This window comes from Schistocerca serialis, chromosome 8 (genome assembly GCF_023864345.2).
Source record: "Schistocerca serialis cubense isolate TAMUIC-IGC-003099 chromosome 8, iqSchSeri2.2, whole genome shotgun sequence".
NCBI lineage: Eukaryota > Metazoa > Arthropoda > Insecta > Orthoptera > Acrididae > Schistocerca > Schistocerca serialis.
In genome coordinates this window covers 158,710,332-158,732,155 of record NC_064645.1, presented here as the reverse complement: position 1 = coordinate 158,732,155, position 21,824 = coordinate 158,710,332, and the positions used below count along the sequence as shown (strand labels likewise).

The 21,824-nt window shown below is 43.9% G+C and overlaps 1 protein-coding gene across 1 annotated transcript in view; it reads left to right on the top strand.

Annotated features, from left to right (window-relative positions):
• LOC126416560 (pyroglutamylated RF-amide peptide receptor-like) overlaps window positions 1-21,824 on the top strand; it is a 153,801-nt gene that overhangs the window by 52,305 nt on the left and 79,672 nt on the right. Inside the window, exon 4 of the mRNA XM_050084305.1 lies at window positions 245-380. Within this exon, the coding sequence (XP_049940262.1) occupies window positions 245-380 (136 nt within the window). The remainder of the gene's footprint in view (window positions 1-244; window positions 381-21,824) is intronic.

Genomic DNA, 21,824 nt, shown 5'->3' with positions numbered 1-21,824 from the left:
GGAATATTTGCAGCAACAAGACTTAGACTTTATCCTTGCATGGATAATGTTCTGAAATTATCTGTTGAGGATTACGTCACGTAGCGTCATCGCCATTTCTGTACCTCTTCTCAGAAATGTTGTCCATATAAAAGACGGATTAAAAGTGAAACTATACTTTTTTTTTGCGGAACTCGCGTGGCACTTGACGCTATTTACAAAATGCACTGTTTCGTAAAAATAAAACTTGTTTTCCTTTGGACAGGTTAAAATCTTCTGGTTCGTGCCGGCACAGCGAAAGTTTCATCCTGCGGTCCAGCAAGAAAGGAGGAACAGTTCACACGTGTTTGAAGAAGACTCCGTCCAGCAGGTCTGAAGACGACACCGCTGCTGTCAAGCAGGTAATGTACAATACTTCCACAGAAGCAGCCGTTACTGACCATATTTTGAACCTTCACACACTATAGTTTCTAATATGCAGTTCAGAATTTTTAAGAACCCTAACAACCCTACCGCAACAAAAGTCAAAAATTAATTATGATTTGTAGTGTTGCTCACGCTGCTAAATATTGCATTTTCGGTTTGAAAGTTTAACTTTAATCATAATCGCCTTGTATATATCATTTTCAAACAATCAGCTTAGTTCATGGAATCAGTACTAGAAATAAGAATAAGTTTCGCAAAGAGATAAAATCATTTACTTTGACCAAGAATATGCAGTTTCTGAGGCTCATCTAGATTCACCATTGCTTCCACGACGACGAACACAAGTTTTAAGAATAATTCGACGGGAGATGACTGTAAGCGTACGCCTGGCGTTCCTGAAACGGCAGTGTTGCGGGGCTTGGCGGGTAGCCGCTCTGTCATATTGCTGGCACTCTAAACCGCTCCCGCCTCCTTGCAGGCTGCCACAGCAACCGCAATATGGCGGCCTGCCCACGAACTGCAGCTCCCGTTATACATACTGTACGGCTAGTCAGAGAATATGTTTATATTATGTTACAGTTATATTCAATGTCGTACTGAAACTGGAAATTAAATGATATCTTCCATTGGCTGAACTAACCGCATCAAGGACACGATAGCAACGAGAAGGAGATCGCTATTCTAACATATGGTGTATTTATTGTCAACCTGATGTGAAGTGAGAACTGAAAGCAATGTGAAACGTGCTAGCATTGTTCCCACTTTATTAAGTTCCTAACTAAATTTTTAGAGATGCTCAGTAAATTTTACAGGAAATCGACAGCAGTCATGGAAACAAAGTGGTACAGATGTTAAAAACATTTCTTACAAAAAAAGTTCCTTTTCTGTGGAATGGGGGAGGCATCCGTTTTTCACTGTTTAATGTGGCACACCGTGACTTCCTGTCCTGTGCTAACCTCTTCATTTCAGAGTAGTACTTACGTATCTGTAGAATACCCACAATTATTTGTTCCGTATATCCCAACCTCTGTCTTCTCCTACGGTTCAATTCACGATGTTTACGTTATTTTGAAGTAAGCGTGCATACTGGAAATTGTGTATAAAACCGAGTTCAGTTCCTATTGTTGTAAACAAAACTTGGCTGTATAAAAGCACAGCTACATCTACATCTACATCGATACTCTGCAAATCACATTTAAATGGCTGGCAGAGGGTTCATCGAACCACCTTCACAATTCTCTATTATTCCAATCTCGTACAGCGCGGGGAATGAATGAACACCTATTTCTCTCCGTACAAGGTCTGATTTCCCTTGTTTTATCGTGGTGATCGTTCCTCCCTATGTAGGTCGGTGTCAACAAAAGATTTTCGCATTCGGAGGAGAAAGTTGGTCATTGGAATTTCGTGAGAAGATTCCGTCGCAACACAAAACGCCTTTCTCTTAATGATGTCCAGCCCAAATCCTGTATCATTTCTGTGACTCTCTTTCCCATATTTCGCGATAACACAAAACGTGCTGCCTTTCTTTGAACTTTTTCGATGTACTCCGTCAGTCCTATCTGGTAAGGATCCCACACAGCGCAGCAGTATTCTAAAAGAGGACGGACAAGCGTAGTGTATGCAGTCTCCTTAGTAGATCTGTTACATTTTCTAAGTATCCTGCCAATAAAACTCAGTCTTTGGTTAGCCTTCCCCACAACATTTTCTCTATGTGTTCCTTCCAATTTAAGTTGTTCGTAATTTTGCTATTTTGATTTCAGAAGTAGTGACTATAATTAGAGATAACTTTTCTGTCCCTAGAACAGGTATCTCACTAGCACTGGAAACTTCAGAACTTGGTGTTGCAGTCCAGATATTGTAGGTATACCTCTAAAATTCGACAAACTTTTCACTGGCAACTCGCACAGCCTATGCCTCTTATGGTAGAGGTACAGTAAATATGAATTAAACAAATCCGTGAACTGGTCCTGGGTTGAAGTTACTATGGAGTACATTATCGTAATAATGAATGAAATTACTTTTTTTAATACACCGAAGATTGCGAAGTTCCGAAAATAGTCTTAACTGATCCGCGAGAGGGGCAATTAGTTCGAAAGGTAAATACTCGTTATTCTCCTGTTTCGCTCCCAAGAAACCTCTCTACTATAAAATGACCTCTATATGAAAAACGTGTGTGTCCTCCTCCTTGGAATAAAGCACAAATAGCATTTCTTAATAAGGATCTAAAATCAATAAAATACATATGTAACAGCTCAGACTAACACACACAAAAAGGAAAAGAAATACAGTGGGTCTCAACAGATAACTGAAGCAACGTTGGTCGTGGCCACTGCTTTTATGGGTGACACCGAGAATGCCACATTCTGTTGACTGCTTTCCCTTTGTCTTTTTGGTAAATGGGTGGAAGCGTCGGGCGTAAGGTTCTCGATCATCAGATCTTGCGCCACTGCCTTGGTTTAAATTCCAGACCTCTCCGCAGTGGATTATAGTAGCGTTTCACCCACTCCCTTCTCTCACCATCATCATCCAACACAAACAGGACAAACACACACACACACACACAAACACACACACACATACACACACATTACATTCACTTACACTTATCACACAAATCTCGCACCCCGGAAAGAAGTAAAATGTTTTCCAATTAGGGGACTGCACCTGTCTTTGTGGGTTGTCTACCCAACAATGTAATACGACTTTAGCTTTTTTACATTTCAAACGCTTCGAATGTTTTCTTTTCCGGTTTTCCCAGAGACTGCGATTCACTTCAATTTAACGTTGTGCCCCAAACGTATATTCTCAGAAATTTCTTCCTCAAATTAAAGTTGATTTTGACCCTAGTGCTCTTTGCATGTGTTAGTCTGCCTTTTATGTCCTCCTTGCTTCGCCCATCATGTGTTATTTTGCTACAAAGGTAGCGGAATTTCTTCACAACGTCTGCTTCGTGGTACAATTTGATGTTGATTTCTTCCTCATTAGCTTCACCTTTCTATGGTTTACTCTCAGTCCGTAGCTCATTAGACTGTTCATTCCATTCGACATGTTCTGTAATTCTTCCTCATACTCACGGTGGAACGAAATGCCATCAGCGGATTCTATCATTGATATCCTTTCACCCTGAATTTTCATTCCTGTCCTCAATCTTTTTTTATTTCCATGATTGCTTCTGCTATGTTTAGATTGGACAGTAGCGGCGAAAGACTGCATCTGTGTCTTACGGTATTTTGGCCTAGTGTTTCATTTTTAATCTTTCTACACCTTTTGTTTTCTCTTGGTTCTTATATATGTCGTACATTACCCGTCTTTCCCAACAGCTTCCATCTGTTTCTCTGCAGACGTCGAACGCTTTTTCTAAGCCGTTAAATCCAATGAAGATTTCTTGATTTTTCTTAAGTCTTCCAGTTATCAAGCGCAACATCACCATTACGTTTCCCGTAGCTAAACTGACCGTCATCTAACAGAAGCTCACTTTTTCTTTTCCATTGTTATTTATATTATTCTTATCGGCAGATTCGCTGCATGAGCTGTTAAGATGGTTGTACGATAGTTCTCGCACTTAACTGCCCTTTATATATTCCGGATTGTATCGATGATGCTACTCCGAAAGTCTGATGGTATGCCTCCAGCCTCATACATTTCTACACAGCAGCTTGAATAGTCGTTTAGTTGCCACTTTCCACAGTGATATTTAAAATTTCGAGAGAGTTGTAGCTATATCTTCTCCGTTGTTTGACATCAAGTCCTCCAAAGCTCTTTCAAGCTTTGATTTTAATACTGAAAATCCTGTTTTTCAGATCGACATTTCTATCGCGAATTGAGGTCAACTCATTTGCCAACTCGCACCAAGTCAGCATCTCTGCCTTATTTGATCGCAAGTCTTCGAGAACTCTGTTAAACTCTAACTGTAATACAGATCCCCTTTGTCTTCCAAATCGAATCCCTTTTCTTCTTCTATCACGGCATCAGGCAATTCCTCCACATCGTAGCGCCTTCACTGTACTCTTCCCACCTATCCGCGATCTCCTCTGCGTTTGACACTGGGATTCCTGCTGAGCTCTTAATGTTGAAGCCTTTGCTTTAAATCTAACCGGAGATTGTCGTAACTCTTATATATGCGGAATCTGTCGTTTCGGCGATTATTTTCCTTTCGGTTTCATCAAATTTTATTACAGCACACCATACACAGAGTGTCTCAGGAGGAATGGCCAGTATTTAGGGGTATCATAGGAACGCTAAATTGAGGGAACAAACTTCCTGAGATAGAACACATTTAATGTATATTTGTCTCTGGGGTAGTGGCGCGCAGGTAGGTGTCTTATCCTAATCGCGGTGCTGGTCATGTTAGTAGAATTAACTGGCCACCAAGCAGATCTTACGCCAATAGATTTTTGTTTGCGGTTGGATGAAGTCAGAGGTGTACAAACGAAACATGAATACGCGAGATGAACTGCTTGGTCGCATCATGGACGCTCTGCCGTCATGGGGAACTTGCAGAGGTACTAGAAAAGCATCAAAACATATTCTCTCAAGGGTTCACACATGCACTGAAGCTCATCGTAGGATATTCGAGCTGTACAACAGCTGTAATCTGACATACATAATAATGTTTAGATGTGAATATCTTAAAAATACGTATTTTTTAACTGATTCTTTGTAAAACGAATATTGTATGCTTTACTAATTGTTGTGACTAGCCGAAGCTACCTCCGCCTGCCCACAACTGTAGGTCCTTTGTTTGTCCCTGGGGGAGAGCTCATCATACGAGAACACATCAAATATTAGTTTACTTTATTACATAAATAAATAAAAGATTTACTTAACTTTGATACAGATCTTTGCCACAGGATTACCGGATAGTCTACAATTGTCGTGGACAAGCAAAGCTTCGCTAGATACGCAGATCAACAACCTGCTCTCTTGCAGTACAACATTTACAAAGTACATTTCATAAAAAAAATTAACAGTCACTGTCCTACTCAATTATGTTGATTTCTGCAGCTGAGATCTCGAACTGGGCTGAACTCTTACAGTACAGAAGAAGAGGTGTGGTTTTCGTGGGCGCCTCCCATGTGTCGTTGAAGATTGCAGCGAGCCCTCGCTGACGTCTGTGGTATCGATTTGCTTTGCCGACTCTGGCGTGACACCATGACATTGGACAATGCCAAATTAACTATTGTAGTGGGTGGTCATAATTTAAATGCAGCTTCCCAGAGAGGTCCCGTGTGTGCTGTACTTATCATATGGCAGTGCAACTTGGTAGATACTCTAATGCGTTTCTGCGGAATAGATTTACACTGGAAAAAATTTAGCTCCAGTTTTGGCCACCACGTGCAAATCTGACGCTGTACGGCATCTCGTTGATGTCTCTGGTGCTCATATGAACCAGCCGTTAATAATAAGTTCAGCATTAAGCCTCTCTCACATGTTTGATCTTTTCTGCCCGCGTAATGTGCCTAGTCCACTACATACAGAAACATTTCAATACGTCTGTCTTACTTCCACAGCGCCAGATTTGCGCCTGGTGACAAGACTGGAACTAATTTTTTTCCAGCGTAAATCGAATCTACATAAACACATTAGAATATTTAGCAAGTTTCACTGCCGTACAATAATTACGGCCCACAACTGACCTCTATGACCAGTTGCACTTTAATTACAATCACCCAGTACATGTGTAAACCTGAGAATGTAATGAATAATACAGAAAATAAATAATGATGTACATCATATGTCTTCTACCCCGGAAACGATTCGAAATGGGGCGTATGTCCATATGAAGTTTTTTGCTCCAAATAATTGTTCCTGTCATGTCCTTGAATTATGACCATTCCTTCTGGCACACTTGTAAGTTACATTTTTAAGTGAGTTATGTTTGTGCATTCCTGAGTTTTCCTTAAAACTTTTGTACTTCCTTCTTTCGCCTGTCAATTGAAGAGCCAAAGAAACTGGTACTCCTGCCTAATATCGTGTATGGCCCACACGAGCAAGCAGAAGTGGACACGACTAATGTCTGAAGTAGTGGTGGAGGGAACTGACACCATTAATTCTGCAGGGTTGTTCATAAATCCGTAAGAGTACGAGGGAGGTGGAGATCTCTGAACAGCACCGTTTCAAGGAGTCCCAGATACGCTCAATAATATTCATGTCCGGGGAATTTGGTTGCCAGCGGAAGAGTTTAAATTCAGGAGAGTGTTCCTCGAGCCACTCTGTAGCAATTCTGGACGTGTGGGGTATCGCATTGCTCTGCCAGAATTGGCCAAGTCCGTCGGAATGCAGAATGGACGTGAATGGATGCAAGTGATCAGACAGGACACTTGCGTACGTGTCACCTGTCAGAGTCGTATCTAGACGTAACGGGGGTCCCACGTCACTCCAACTGCACACTCCTCACACGATCACAGAGCTTCCACCAGCTTCTACAGTCCCCTGCTGACATGCATGGTCCGTGGATTGCTGAGGTTGTCTCCATACCCGTGCACGTCCATCTTCTCGATACAATTTGGAACGAGACTCGTCCAGGCAACATGTTTCCAATCATCAACAGTCGAATGTAGATGTTGACGGTCCCGGGCGAGGCGCAGAGCTCTGTGTTGCGCAGTCATCATGGGTACACAAGTAGGCCTTCGGCTCCAAAAGCCGATATCGATGATGTTTCGTTGAATAGTTCGCACCCTGACACTTGATGGACCAACATTGAAATCTGCAGCAGTCTGAAGAAGTGTTGCACTTCTGTCACATTTCCTTCAGTCGTCGTTGGTACCGTTCTTGCAGGATCCTTTTCCGGCCCCAGCTATGTCGGTGATTTGATTTTTTTACCGGATTCCTGACATTCACGGTACACTCGTGAAATGGTAGTACGGGAAAATCCGCAGTTCATCGCTACCTCGGAGATGCTGTGTCCCATCGCTCGTGCGCGACTGTAACACCACGTTCAAACCCACTTAAATCTTGACAATCTGCCATTGTAGGAGCAGCAACCGATCTAACAACTGCGCCAGACACTTTTTATTTCATAAATGAGTAGCCGACTGCAGCGTCGTATTCTGCTTGTTTACATATATCTGTATTTGTATACTCATGCCTATACCAGTTTCTTTGGCGCTTTCTTCTGTTACCTCGGTTTCTTCGCATTTACCTTCCATTTACCTTCCTTGTACGTGTATTTGTCTGTTCAAATTCTGTAACTGCGCTAACATGTTTGTCTCTTTTCAACTGAATACCTCTACGGTTGCAAAACATTAATATAAATTTGAAGAAGAAACTTCTGGGTCGGTGAGTTGCAGCCTGGCAGTATACGCGTTTCTAAAATGGACTGCAGGAATGTCAAAGAATCAAAAACTGAAAAAAAAACATGCTTCTGCACAAAGAAATTAAACACATGAAATACAAAAGTAAGAAATGTTGGAGGCAATAAACGGAGATCAATGGCCACGGTAATTCTTTATTCGAAGAAATTAGACTACAGAGGGACACCTAATAAGGAATTTAGGAAGGTATTAATCTGCACGCTTTCGTGGCTGTTGCCATTGATCATAAAAGAAGTTTGAAGAGGAATATGACTCGGCCTGGCGACTCAGTAGATTTTGCCTCGGTTTAGGAATGGTTTCCATGGGAATGTAACGAGTACTACAATGAAACATTTTTAATTGTAGACATAAACTGCCTGACAAAATAGGGGAAGTACCAAGGATGGTAGTAAGCATCTAAATGAAACTTCGCAGGTTGAAAGGGTATGTGACGTTATTTGAGCGATAACAAAATTTACGAAGAACTTGGTAGTATGCGAGCGGTCTAAGGCGCTGCAGTCATTGACTGTGCAGCTGGTCCCGGCGGAGGTCCTAGTCCTCCCTCGGGCATGGGTGTGTGTGTTTGTCCTTAGGATACTTTAGGTTAATTAGTGTGTAAGCTTAGGGACTGATGACCTTAGCAGTTAAGTCCCATAAGATTTCACATACATCTGAACTTTTTTTTATTTATTTATTTTTTTTTTTTGTAGTATTAGCCTATTTATAAGTATGATGTTGCACCATCTCTGGAGTGGGTAAATGCACTGATTCTGCTGGGAATGGTGTCATACATCTACGTGATTATATCTACGTGATTACTCTGCTATTCACAATAAAGTGCCTGGCAGAGGGTTCAAAGAACCACCTTCATGCTGTTTCTCTACCGTTCCACTCTCGAAAGGCGCGCGGGAGAAACGAGCACTTAAATTTTTCCGTGCGAGCCCTGATTTCTCTTATTTTATCGTCATGATCATTTCTCCCTATGTAGGTGGATGCCAACAGAATGTTTTCGCATTCGGAGGAGAAAACTGAAATTTCATGAGAAGATCCCGTCGCAACGAAAAACGCCTTTGTTTTAATGATTGCCACTCCAATTCACGTATCATGTCTGTGACACTATCTACCCTATTTCGCAAATATACAAAACGAGCTGCCCATGTTTGTACTTTTTCGATGTCATCCGTCAGTCCCACCTGATGCGAATCCCACACCGCACAGCAGTGCTCCAGAATAGGGCGGACAAGCGTAGTGTAAGCAGTCTCTTTGGTAGACCTGTTGCACCTTCTAACTCTTCTGCCAGTGAATCGCAGTCTTTGATATGCTCTACCCACAATATTATCTACGTGATCGTTCCAATTCAGGTTATTTGTAATTGTAATCCCTAAGTATTTAGTTGAATTTACAGCCCTCAGATTTGTGTGACTTATCGCGTAATGGAAATTTAGCTGATTTCTTTTAGTACTCATGTGAATAACTTCACATTTTTCTTTATTCAGGGTCAATTGCCACTTTTCACACCATACATACATCTTATCTAAATCATTTTGCAAGTCGTTTTGATCACCTGATGACTTTACAAGACGGTAAATGACAGTATCATCTGCAAACAATCTAAGACGGCTACTCAGATTGTCTCCTATGTCGTTAATATAGATTAGGAACTATAGAGGGCCTATAACACTTCCTTGAGGAACGTCGGATATTACTTCTGTTTTACTCGATGACTATTCGTCTATTACTACGAACTGTGAACTTTCTGACAGGAAATCACGAATCCAGTCGCACAACTGTTGCGATACTCCATAGGCCTCTGCTGAGGCAGGCTGGCCCACAACTGTTTTAACTTGCCCTTGATAGCCTTGATACTAGCGATGGGACGAAGTTAATGTACGAGCTTTCCCCACACTTCATCTGGACATTCTATTGGCCAGAGGAGTACCTCAACATAACTCAGGCAATTCATGGAGACGTGTGCTATGCAAAACAAACACGGTTATTTTGGAAAATGGCACCACGTTACTGTCACATGAGAGGTAACACATGATGTCCATGACATGCTCACCAATGGAGTCCACGTGGGCATGTGACATCTGTGTGTTCTGGGTGCTTCACCTTTTTTGCCAGGCAGTATAGGTGAATACTTGTCAAAAAGCTGGTAGATATGATGGATTCAGTGGTCGTGAAGACATGGATAGTTTAGCAAAAATCATTAAAAGGTGGAAAATGGGATCAAACGTGGACAAAAGAGTTACAAAAAATGATAGGGGAAGGAAGGAAGAAACGACGTCATGTAATGTAATTTGGATAGACTGTGGAAGATTTCTACTACATTCAACGTATTTTTCGTGCAACAACAGCAGGATTACGTAGAGTAGACCACTTATGATGGATGCAGCTAGTGATATTTTTCCTTGAACTTTACGTAAAAGGAACAAGAGAAGCAACGTGTAAGAACAGAATGAAGTACACTCCTCCAGGTAGTCACCAGCAACTTCGTATTCCTCTCGCACCTCACCTTTCGCGTCTCTTACAGCCGATAGTTGTAAAGTTTTAATTATCACCTCGAAATATTTATCAGTAATTCTGAAACATCTTGATTCACCCCTCAGTGCAACACATTTTAACTGAAGACTGATGATGTGGCAGAAGAACGTTCCATTTGAAACTCGCCTCTTCGTCATTCTGGTAATGCCTGCCACGCAATGTTTTTTAGACAAGGAAAGAGGAAGAAGTTACTGCGTGCAATGCCAGGAGAATATGGGTACTGAGGCAAAATTTGGTTGCTTCAAGAAGCAGCATGTATGGCTGTGTCCTGTGCAGAACTAGCAGAGCTGTTGTCATGGAGGAAAGCACCTCCCTGAACAGCTTCCCACGGTGATTCACGACGACTGTCTCCCGTAATCTGGTCAGGAGATTTCGGTTGTTGTGGACAGACGAAACAACTTCGCCCAGCCGTATCTGTGGATTCTGTGATTGCTCTGGGAGAAGGCTCGTCAAACTAGAACACATGAAATATTAGTTCAATTTATTAAACAAGTGAATAAAGATTAACTTAACTTTGACACATTTCTTTGCTACACGATTGTTTGATAATTTACAACTGTCGTTGACTATGAGAGAAATACCTGATGCACAGCTTGACGAACTGTTCTCTTGCAGCACAAAATGCAACATTTGCTGAAGTACATCTCATCAGAAATTTTAACTACTGTTACTGTCCTAGATGATGATGTTGACTACTGTAGCTTTATTTAAGTTATCTGCTTATATTGCTGAGTGAAATTGACTATACTGTCTCTTTGCTATTCTTTATCATCTCAACACTGACCCACAATATCCTAGCGCTACGCAATCTGACTGCTCAAACATGATAATCTGACTTCAAATAATTATCACAAAAGAATGGCCCTGAATTAGTAGAAATTCTAACAATAACCTATACATTTCAAGTCACTTACTTCACAAAAATCTTCAACACCCGAACTACAGCAATGCCGCAAGCACCAATACTGCCATCAAAATAAAAGATTCTAACTGCTGAACGCTCTAACTACTGATGAGCATATAGTTAGCAAAGGAAAAATTTTGTTGCAAAGCAAACAATGCACTTTTACCTTAATACTGTGACATCCAGTTTATATATATATATATATATATATATATATATATATATATATATATATATATATATAATCGTCCGTGATATCCAGTTCCAAAAATTATATAATCATGAATAATATTCAATCTCCAAGTCTGACACGTTCAGATCGTCCGCTCGCGCTAATACTGCAAACCTCCAACGCTGCTAATTATTAACCTCTAACCTTCATCACTGCTGACTACTCTCACACTTCCATCACTGCCAGCTGTTCACCTCCAACTGCAAATCCGACCAGCCACAGAGAGTCTCTTACAGTCTGCACACAGTGCTGTCAGACATTTAATACAGAGCGCTACATAGCCTTACCAACATACAAACACATAAACAGCCTACTTATCAGGTAACGAACTGGGGCAGCGCTCTGTCATGCTCATCTATGTATTGACCTCAGTGTGAGGGTCCAGCAGTGTTGAGTGGCAGGCGTGATCTTCAGGTGCGCCTCCCATCAGTCGTTGCAGATTGCAAAGAGCCCTCACTAACGTCTGTGGTATCGATATTAGTGTGGCACCTTGATTTCTGGACGATACCACATCGATAGTACTCTCGTTGGACGATTTGACCATATTGAGCATAAAGTGGAAGCACACCACCTTGTCAGTCCCAAAAATCACTCACTTTCCCCTTGCCCGACGAAGACTGGATCTTTGCCCTTTTCAGCATTGATGAATCCATATGCTTCCACTGCTTGCTTTGCTACCTTGTCTTTTGGACATAGCGACAAACCCAGCACTCAGTTACGGTGATTATGCAGCTAAAGACTTCATCTGAACTGGTATGACACAGCTGCAACTTATCCGATTTTTTTTTTCCTTTATTGTTATTTCGCACCTTACATTAGGTGGGCTGGCAGCAGCACCGTACGCTGCTCTTCAGCCACAGGTATTACAAACGAAAAATAATGGAGACACAGAATATACGTAACATAGTGGGGGACAAAAAACAGTGGACACAGTAACGAAAAAACACGAAGCCGTTCACACACGAAGAAAACCAAAGAAACTGTTAGTACTGAACACGGACATTGATGATGGAGACGACACGTGAACGATGGAGCGTGGGCGGCGAAATCACTGAGGCACCAACACGATGCACACATACTAAACCAATGGCGATGATCTCCAGCGCTCGAATGTCCACTTAACTTGTGCGAGTCCGGGGACCTGCCAAGAGGGGAAGGAGGTGATGGGGGAGGGAGAGGGGAGGGCAGAGATGCCAATGGCAGAGGAGATCGGGGGAGGAATGAAGGTACAGGGGTTGGGAAAGCCCGAGGGAGGATGGGGGAGGAAGGGAGGAGGGAGGGAAGGGAGGGAGAAGGGAGAGAGGGTGCCCTGAGGAAGAAAACGTAGGAAGTGGGAAGGGAGGATCAAAGTTGATAGGAGGGGTCGATGGAGGGGAGGAGGGCATCATCAGGGAAGGGAAGCTGGCGGAAGCCACCTTGGGAGAGTGTAAGGAAAGTGTAGAGATGGAGAGCAGGTGGGACGTGGAAATACAGGTGCAGCAGCGGACAGGGGTGGGAGAGGATGAGAGAGACAAGCAGGTGGGGGGGATCTAGTTTACGGGAGGTGTAGAGGATCCGTATCCATTCGAGGAAAAGGAGGAGGTGGGGGAATGGGATAAGGTCGTACAGGATCCGCGTGGGGGAGGAGAGGTGGATGCAATAGGCAAGGCGAATAGTGTGGCATTCGAGGATTTGAAGGATTTGTAAAAGGTAGAAGGGGCAGAGATCCAGGAAGAGTGGGCATAGCAGAGGATAGGGTGGACAATGGATTTATAGGGGCACACCGGTGGAGGGGAAAAGGTGTAGAAATTCGTGTTATTGATGGTGACGTAGGAGGGACATTGAGAAAGAAAGGATCCAATCAGACGAATTAGTTAATAGAAAGGGCGAAGGTTTGGAGCTTGAATAGGAGACCGGAATGCCACATACGGTCATAGGCGCGTTTGAGGTCGAGGGAGAGGAAGATAGCGGCGCAACGGGAATTGAGCTGTTTGGAGAGGAGATGAGTGAGGTGAAGCAGAGGGTCATCGGTAGAGAAGGACGGCCGAAAGCCACACTGGGTAATGGGAAGGAGGTGGTGCTGGCGGAGATGCTGGTGGATGCATCAGGTAAGGATGGATTCCAGGACCTTGCTGAAGACCAAGGTAAGGCTGATGGAATGGTAGGAGAGCGGACGGCAGTTTGTCGGGTTTAAGGAACATCAGGATGCAGGAAGTTTTCCACAGGTCAGGGTAGTAGCCGGTGGACAGGACTACATTATAGAGCATGGCCAGGGTGGAGAGGAAGGAGGCAGGAGCTTCAAGAAGGTGGCGATAGGTGACACGATCGTGACCGGATCGGTGTGGCGTTTTGTGCGGAGTGTAGCAATGATATCCTAAGTAGTGATGGGGGCATTGAGTTCAGTGTGTGCAATGTTGTCCAGATAATGGAAACAAGGAGCGAGGGGAGGGACAGAGGTGTCAGTTCGATCGCAGACATCCGGGAAGAGGGAGTAATCGAACTGGGGATCGTCTGGGATGGAAAAGACATCAGAGAGGTAGGAGGCAAAGTGATTGGCCTTACTAAGGTTGTCAGGGAAGGGTTGATTATCATGAAGGAGAGGGTAGTAGGGGGGAGGGAGGTTAGATCTGGTAAGGCGGCGGAAGGCTGACCAGTACTTGGACGAGTTGATAGGAAGTGTAGCATTAAGACGGGTGCATGTGTGTCACCAGTCCCGGCGTTTCTTAGCCGTGAGCAAGTTTCTGATGTGTCATTGTAGTTGCCAGTGGCGTCGTAGTGTGTCCGGGTCACACATGTGGACGAAGGCACGGTAGAGACGGCAGGATTCACGGAGAAAGACGATGGCCTGTGGGGGTAAAGTAGGTCGGTGGGGGTTGATGGCGATGGAAGGGACGTGGGCCTCCACGGCCTCAGACAAGGTCTGCTGGACAAAGGAGGTGGCACGGGTAATATCATCAGGGTAGTGGTACGTGAAGGGGTGGCTATCAACCTGGGTAGAGAGGTTATCCCAGTAGGCATTCCAGTTGTCACAGGAATAGTCATGGACATATTTCAGGGGAGGGTCATTACGAGGGTTGGAACGGGGCGACGACCATCTGAAATGGTGAGGAGGACAGGCAGATGGTCACTACCAATGGGGTCCAGGACATCCACCACTATGTGGCCAAGGAGGTTAGGGGAGGAGAGGATGACATCGGGAGTGGAGTTGGATTCAGGGTGGGTGTGCTGGGGAATGGGGACGAGGTCGCCTTGGAGGGAGGAGAGGAATCGATGCCACTGCCATAAGTGGGCGACGGAACGACTATGGATGTTGAGGTCGGCGGCGATCACATAGGAGGAGAAGGTACAGTCAATGTGGGAGAGGAAGTCAAAAGGAATAGCGGCGTTAGGGCGGACATAGATGGTGGCGCAGGTGATGGTAAGGCCAGGGAAGGAGAGACTAAGGCTCAGGTGTTCTGTGGGGTCGGAAAGAAGAGGTTGGAGCCGAACAAGGATCTGGCGGTGGTGACCAATGGCTACTCCGCCACACGCTATCGGGAGGGTATTATCGGAGTGGTGAAGGAGGTAGGGCGAGGTGTGAACGGTGTGTAACTTATCCAATGCTGCCTCAGTTGTGTGGATGTTTGACAGGATATTAGCAGTCGTGGGACCTAGTGCACGGTAACGTTTGTCATGTTCAAAATGTCGCGCAAGATGTTAAAAACTGATTCATGGCTGATTTTCCCTTGTTTTCATCTATTACTTCCATTGTGATACGCCGACCCTCCAATGCCGGGACCCACTTTAGCCCCCTATAGTTACGTGAAGTTCTGATAGGTGGTGGCACTGTACGTAGCTTTCAAAATGGCGACTGTAACAGAGGTGCGTTCCAAGCATAGACTTTATTTTGGGGAAAACCACAGCATGGCAGATACTTCTAGGTACTTGCAGAATTTGTGCGTTGGCCTGAGAGTGAATAAAAGCACGGTTAGTCGTTGGGCGAGGCCTCCGTCGTCATCGCATCGAGGTCACATAAACCTGTCCGATCACCGGCGTGCCGATCGGCTGCACATGGTTGTGACTCCTACAATGTTGCAATGTGCAGACACTCTCATTCAAGGTGATCGCTGCACAACTGGACGCTGTTAGTAGTGCTGACATACTCGTCCACCAGCTGGGGTACTCAAGAGTATGTACCTGCTGGGTTTCTCGCAGCCTAACAGAAGACCATAAAGAGCAACGAAGCACAATCGGTGCAGGATGGCTTCCGCCTTACGAGCTCACCGTGTCAATTTTTTGTCGAACATTGGTTCATCACTTCCAATTGGAAACAAAACGGCAATTCATGGAATGGTGCAACATCACCTCTACTCTGAAGGAAAAGTTGAAACCCGGACCCTCAGCCGGTAAAATCATGGCGACGGTCTGGGGTTATTCTCCCTCCTGGTGCAATGATCAGTTCTGAAGTGTACTGTGCTACCCTCAGGAAACTGCAGAAAGGACGTCAGCTTGTTTGTTGCCTCAAAATGCAAAAGAACTTCTCCTTCCTCTTGACAACGCAAGCCCTCACACAAATCTGAGCACCAGTGAGAAGCTCACGAAATTTCATTGGACTGGTATTCCTCATTTGCCCTACAGCTCGGATCTCTCGCACCATCCATCTGTTTGGCCCAATGAAGGATGCACTCTGCGGGAAGCAGTACCTCGACGATGCATCAAGACACTGGATCCGACGTCGAGCGGTACACATGTTACCATCCGCGCATACAGCCCCCCCCCCCCCAGTTAGGTGGCTTAAAGTCGTCGCACTGAACGAAGCTTACGTTGAAAACAAGGCGTTTTGTATCCAAAAGTGTGGGGAATAATTAGGTTATTGGAGAAATGAATAAAACGTATTCTACTGATGTTCGATGATGATATTTGGATTGTGGGGCGCACAACTGCGCGGTTATCAGCGCCCGTACAAATTCCCAACCTTTGCTCAGTCCAATCTCGCCACTTACATGAATGATGATGAAATGAGAGAGGACAACACAAACACCCAGTCAACTCAAGGCAGGTGAAACTCCCTGATCCCGCCGGGATTCTAACCCGGGACCCCGTGCTCGGGAAACGAGAACGCGACTGCGAGACCACGAGCTGCGGACTGTTGATGATCGATCAAACCCTGTCTCGCTACTGTCAGTCTCGAAGAAGTGGTGTTGTTCTTTCATTTCTTTTTTTCCAGGACAATTGCTAGTTAAAATTTTCACGCGCACAATTGTAAACATATGTCAGTTTCTTAAACAAGTGTACACAGGTGAGATCACGAGATGATAAACGTTGACGACCACGCTATACACAATTACGCTGCAAGCGAGATATGGAAGTTTGTATGACGAGAACAGGACGATGTATCCGCATCTTTATAGACGCAGAAGAAAACGAGACTACTGTTTGCACAGAAAAATGCTGAAAACTGACTAAAAGCACACCTACAGTGGCCGATGGATCAAATCAACGGTCACTAATCGAAGTGTGACCTCGATTTGAGTTTGGCTCATCTATGCCTCACGATATCATCTCGCTGTTCATTAGGATACACGAGAGCAACGTGTGAACGACTAGGATTTAAAGCCTCCTCTTTTCGAGCCTAGCGTCTTGTTTTTTGTGACCCCTCTGTCTTTCACTCAAAAGGACTGGAATCTTCTTGACTGATAAGGGGAAGGGAGGGGTGGGGGGCTAGTCCTGGAGGTATGGAGTGTTTTTAATGTTTTGCAAGACGAATGGCTACTAGTAGCATTTACACGCTATATTCTCAATTGTTTGTCGGAATACTCCTATCTTAGTCTCCCCCTATAGTTTTCACCCTCTGCATCTTCCTACAGTACCAAGGAATTTATTCCCTGATGCCTTAACACATATCCTATCGTTCCGTCCCTTCTCTTTGTCAGCATTTGCCGCATCTTCCTTTCTTCAAGGATCTGCAGAGAACCTCCTCATTCCTAACCTAATCAGTCTACCTAATATTCAACATTTTTCTGCACCACCACAGCCGAAACGCTTCGATTCCATTCTGTTACGGTTATCCCATAGTTTTTGATTCACTACCATACAATGCCGGGCGCCAAACGGATTTATAAATTTATTCCTTGAATGAAGGCCTATGTTTGATACTGGCAGACTTCTTTCTGCCAGGAATGCCCTCTTTGCCTGAGCTAGACTGCATTTTACGTCATCCTTGCTCCATCTGTCATGGGTTATTTTGCTTCGAAGGTAGCAGAACTCCTTAACTTTGTCTACTTCGTGTCCATCAGTTCTGATGTTAAGCTTCTCGTTTCTCTCAGTTCTGTTGCTTCTCATTGCTTCATTCTTCTTCCGTTTACTCTCATTCCATATTTTATACTCGTAGACTGTTCATTCTATTCAATAGATCCTACAGTTCTTCTTCGCCTTGGTTGAGGGTATCATCAGCGAATCTTATCATTAATGTCTATTCACCCTGAATTTTAATCTTTTCCATCGTTGTGTCTTCTGTACGTAGACTGAACGGTAGGTGTGAAAGACTGCATTCCTGTATTACAACCTGTTAAAACCATACACTTCCAGTTATATTGCTCCCTCTTGGTTCTTGTACATATTGCATTTTACCCGTCTTCCTCTATAGCTTAGTTCTATTTTTCTCAGAATTTCGAACATCTTGCGCCACTTTAAAACCTCGCACGCATTTTCCAGGTCGATAAATTCTATGAAAAAATGTCTCGATTTTTCTTAAGTCTTTCTTTCATATTCAACCGAAACGTCAGAACTGCCTCTGTAGAGCCATCACCATCCCTAAAGCCAAACTGATCATCATCTACCAGATCCTCTTTTTCATTCTTCTGTATATTCTTGTCAACAGTTTGAATGTATGAGCTTGTTAGGCTCACTGTGCGATAGTTCTCACACGTATCTGCTGTTGCTATCTTAGGAATTCTGTGGATGACATTTTTCCGAAAGTCGTGGTACGTCGCCAGTCTCATAGATTCTATATACTAACTTGGATAGTCGCTTTGTTTCCATTTCGCCCAATGATTTTATAGATCCCGGTGAAATATTATGTATCCCTTCTGCCTTATTCGATCTTAAGTCTTCCAAAGCGCTTTTCAATTCTAATTCTAATACTGGATCCCCTGACAATTATTTCATTTTCGATTTCTTCACGTATTTCATGCAGTCATTGCCGCTTAGCTTTCCTGTACTTCTTATTTATTTCAATCCTAAGTAAGTTATGTTAACTATATTCCTGTCTTTCCCTGAACATTTTTGTACTACCTTCTTTCGTCGATGAAGTGAAATATTTCGTCTGTTACTCAATGTTCTTCGCCATAATTTTCCCTGTTCCTGTGTTTATCTGTACAACATCTGTGGTTGCTCTTTTTAGAGTTGTCAACTTCTCTTTAACTGAACTGCTCTCTCTGGTGTTCCTTATCACAGTATTCACATCTTTAGCGTACATCAAACGCAGAAATAGCTTCAAGTCCTGTATGAATAAAATCGAAGAGAACCAGTTCTTTATGCGACAACTCTGTAACAGTCTAAAACTGAAGGCAGGTTTGCTGCATTGATGTTGCAAACCTGCGAAGTTCAGTCGAATGGGGTAGTAGCAGAGAAAAGTAGATGTAAGCGTTTTGTAGTAGGTTACCAGCAACCTACAGTCCGCACAAGAAAGATACTTCTCACAGTTAATAAAATGTTCCGAACTGTTATGCTGTGGTCGAATGGATTTCACCTTAAAACCTAATGCTTCTTCCCCATCTGCAGAAGACATTTTCAGTGAGGATCGTAGTTGACATTAGCGAGCCAGGGAGTGAATCAGACAATCAAAGAAGCTACAATCTCCTTGAACATATTCTCCGCAGATGAGGACGAAGCATTGGGTTTTAAGATGAAATCCGTTCGACCACAGCATAATAACCTGGAACATTTTATTAATTATGACATTTCCGGCCCTGAAAGTTTACATTTTACAAAGACACCTGTGTTTGTAAGGTGTGTATTGTGTAATAAAAATGAACTATAACCATGAGGCATTAAGCAAAGCCCTGAACTGTTAAGCTATGCTGTAATATATGCCTATTTATGCAGTGTCGTCGAGTATCGAGAATGGCGCAAGAAGTACCAAAAAAAAAAAAAAAAAAAAAAAATTGCTCTGAGCTCTATGCGACTTAACTTTTGAGGTCATCAGTCACCTACAACTTAGAACTAATTAAACCTAAGTAACCTAAGGACGTCACGCACATCCATTCCTGTGGCTGGATTCAAACCTACGACCGCAGCGGTCGCTCGGCTCCAGACTGTAGTGCCTAGAAGCGCACGGCCACTCCAGCCGCCCAAGAAGTATCAACCGTGTCAGAGATACTGCGCAGCAAAGCAGTATCACGAGGTGCCAATGAGATGCTAGCTAGGACAAAACCGTGCCTCTCATAGTTCCGAGGCGCTACAGCCGCGAGTCTGTCCTGACTGAAATAGAGTCGCCAGAGGCCGGGTGGGGCTTGGATCTCCGCCCCCCCCCCCCCCCCGCACCTACTTCAAATCCCTCCAGATCCTTGAGCGCCATGCACTCTGCCCTGCTTATCACATTCGTCTCCTGTCCCCCACATGGATCCTTTATGATCTGATTCCCTTCCCCCATCTCCTCCTGTTCCTAGAACAAATACGGATCCTATATGTCTCCCGCAAACTGGATCCCCCCTTTGGTTTCCCCCACTCTCTCCCACCCTAGCCTGCTGCTGTGACTTTACTACAGTGCCCCGCCTGGTCTCCATCTCCACATGCTCCATACCCTCACCCAAGGTGGCTTCCGCCAACTCCCCCTCCAGAATGATGTCCTTGTGCTTCCACATACTCCTCCTCCTAGATCGAATCCCTCCTCCTTCCCATCTCCCTCCTGAGGGCTCTCTCTCTCTCTCCCTCTCCTCCTTCCCTTCTTCTTCCTTTTCCCCTGCCAAACACCTTCTTTTTCCTTTTCACCCCCCCTCCCCGAGCTTCCAGCTCCTTTTCTTTTCCCCTCCAATGCCCCCTCCTGGTTTCCCCCTACCATCTCTCCCCCCCTTTTCTTCCCCCCCTTCCCCACTTCACCCGGTGGTAGGTCCTCTTCGGTGCAGTGATTTTTAACGTTTTTGTTGTGGTGTCAGTGTTACTCCAGTACCGTCTGCAGTGCTATGTTCCACCAACACCAGCAGTGTTGCCAGCATCATTCATTTGTGTTCCCAATGTGGTGTTTCTTTGTTTTTGTGTAGACTGACAGTGTTCATTCTCCACACGTGTGTGTGTCTCTCGTATATGTTGTTTATAAATCTACCATTTATAGTCATCTATGTTTTGTTCTTGTTTATTCATCACTTTATACCATTCTATGTTATGTGTTACTTTCTCATTTGACTATGTTTTTTCTGTAACTCCCTTGGCTGAAGAGCGGTGCATTGTGACACTGCCAGCCCACCCCATTTTGGGGAATGAAATAACAATAAAGGAAAAAAAAAGCCAGGTAGGCAGTTCTGTTCAAGGTCGGATCCTACTCACTTCCAGAAAGTGCCTGTCGGAGTAATGTCATCGTGACACAGCCTGTGTCAATTGCCTGTGCCTACGCACCAACGCTATCACAACTGAGTCAACAAGTGTCTACGAAGTTATGTTTTCTAGTGACTGTAGTGATACCACGGTACGGTCATTCTGAACTTGTCTCAGTTCGCCATTCACTAATCGTGGCTCATTTAGTGTGTCCTGAACAGCAAGTCCACGAGTGCAGTTTCATAGCTACAGCTGAGGCTAGCGAGTAAAGATAAGTTTCGTTGTTTTGGGCGTATTATAACCAACTGTATTGTTACTAGCCACCTCAGTGTCAAAGATGTCAGACACAACAACTTATGCCCCAGAAACCAAATTATAAATGTGGTCCAGTGACAAACCTTTAATGAAACAGTCACAGCCACACTCACTTACTTAATGCAGGAGCAATGGAAATGAATTTTCCATAGATGGACAGGTAAACATCAAACAGTAAGTAAAAATTCACCAAGAACCTATCCAAAAGTTAAATGATGGTACGCTTCCAGGTTAGCCAGAATCCATGCAGTGATGTTGCTGCAATCTGTCAGTGAATTTGAACTTGAAAAGAATATTTATTTAAATACTTCATTACACCACATAGGCGAGAACATAGCAAAAACTAAATCTCCACATACTATTGCAAAAAGTGAACTTCTCACTGACCTGTGTTCCACAGAATAACAGAATATCTCATTAGCATACGGTATCCAGAACAACACTCGACGACTTATCTTTCTCCACCTATAACGTTAATTCATGCGAAGTACTGAATGCTTATTGCAAAGGTTTGCAATGATGCATGCAATTAATTCAGTTAACTATTTGTGTTATGTATGACAACAGATGTGACGATACCTACAGCAACCAGTATGAGCTAGATGGTGGCATGGCGGTATGTAGGTATGTTACGTAAAATAAT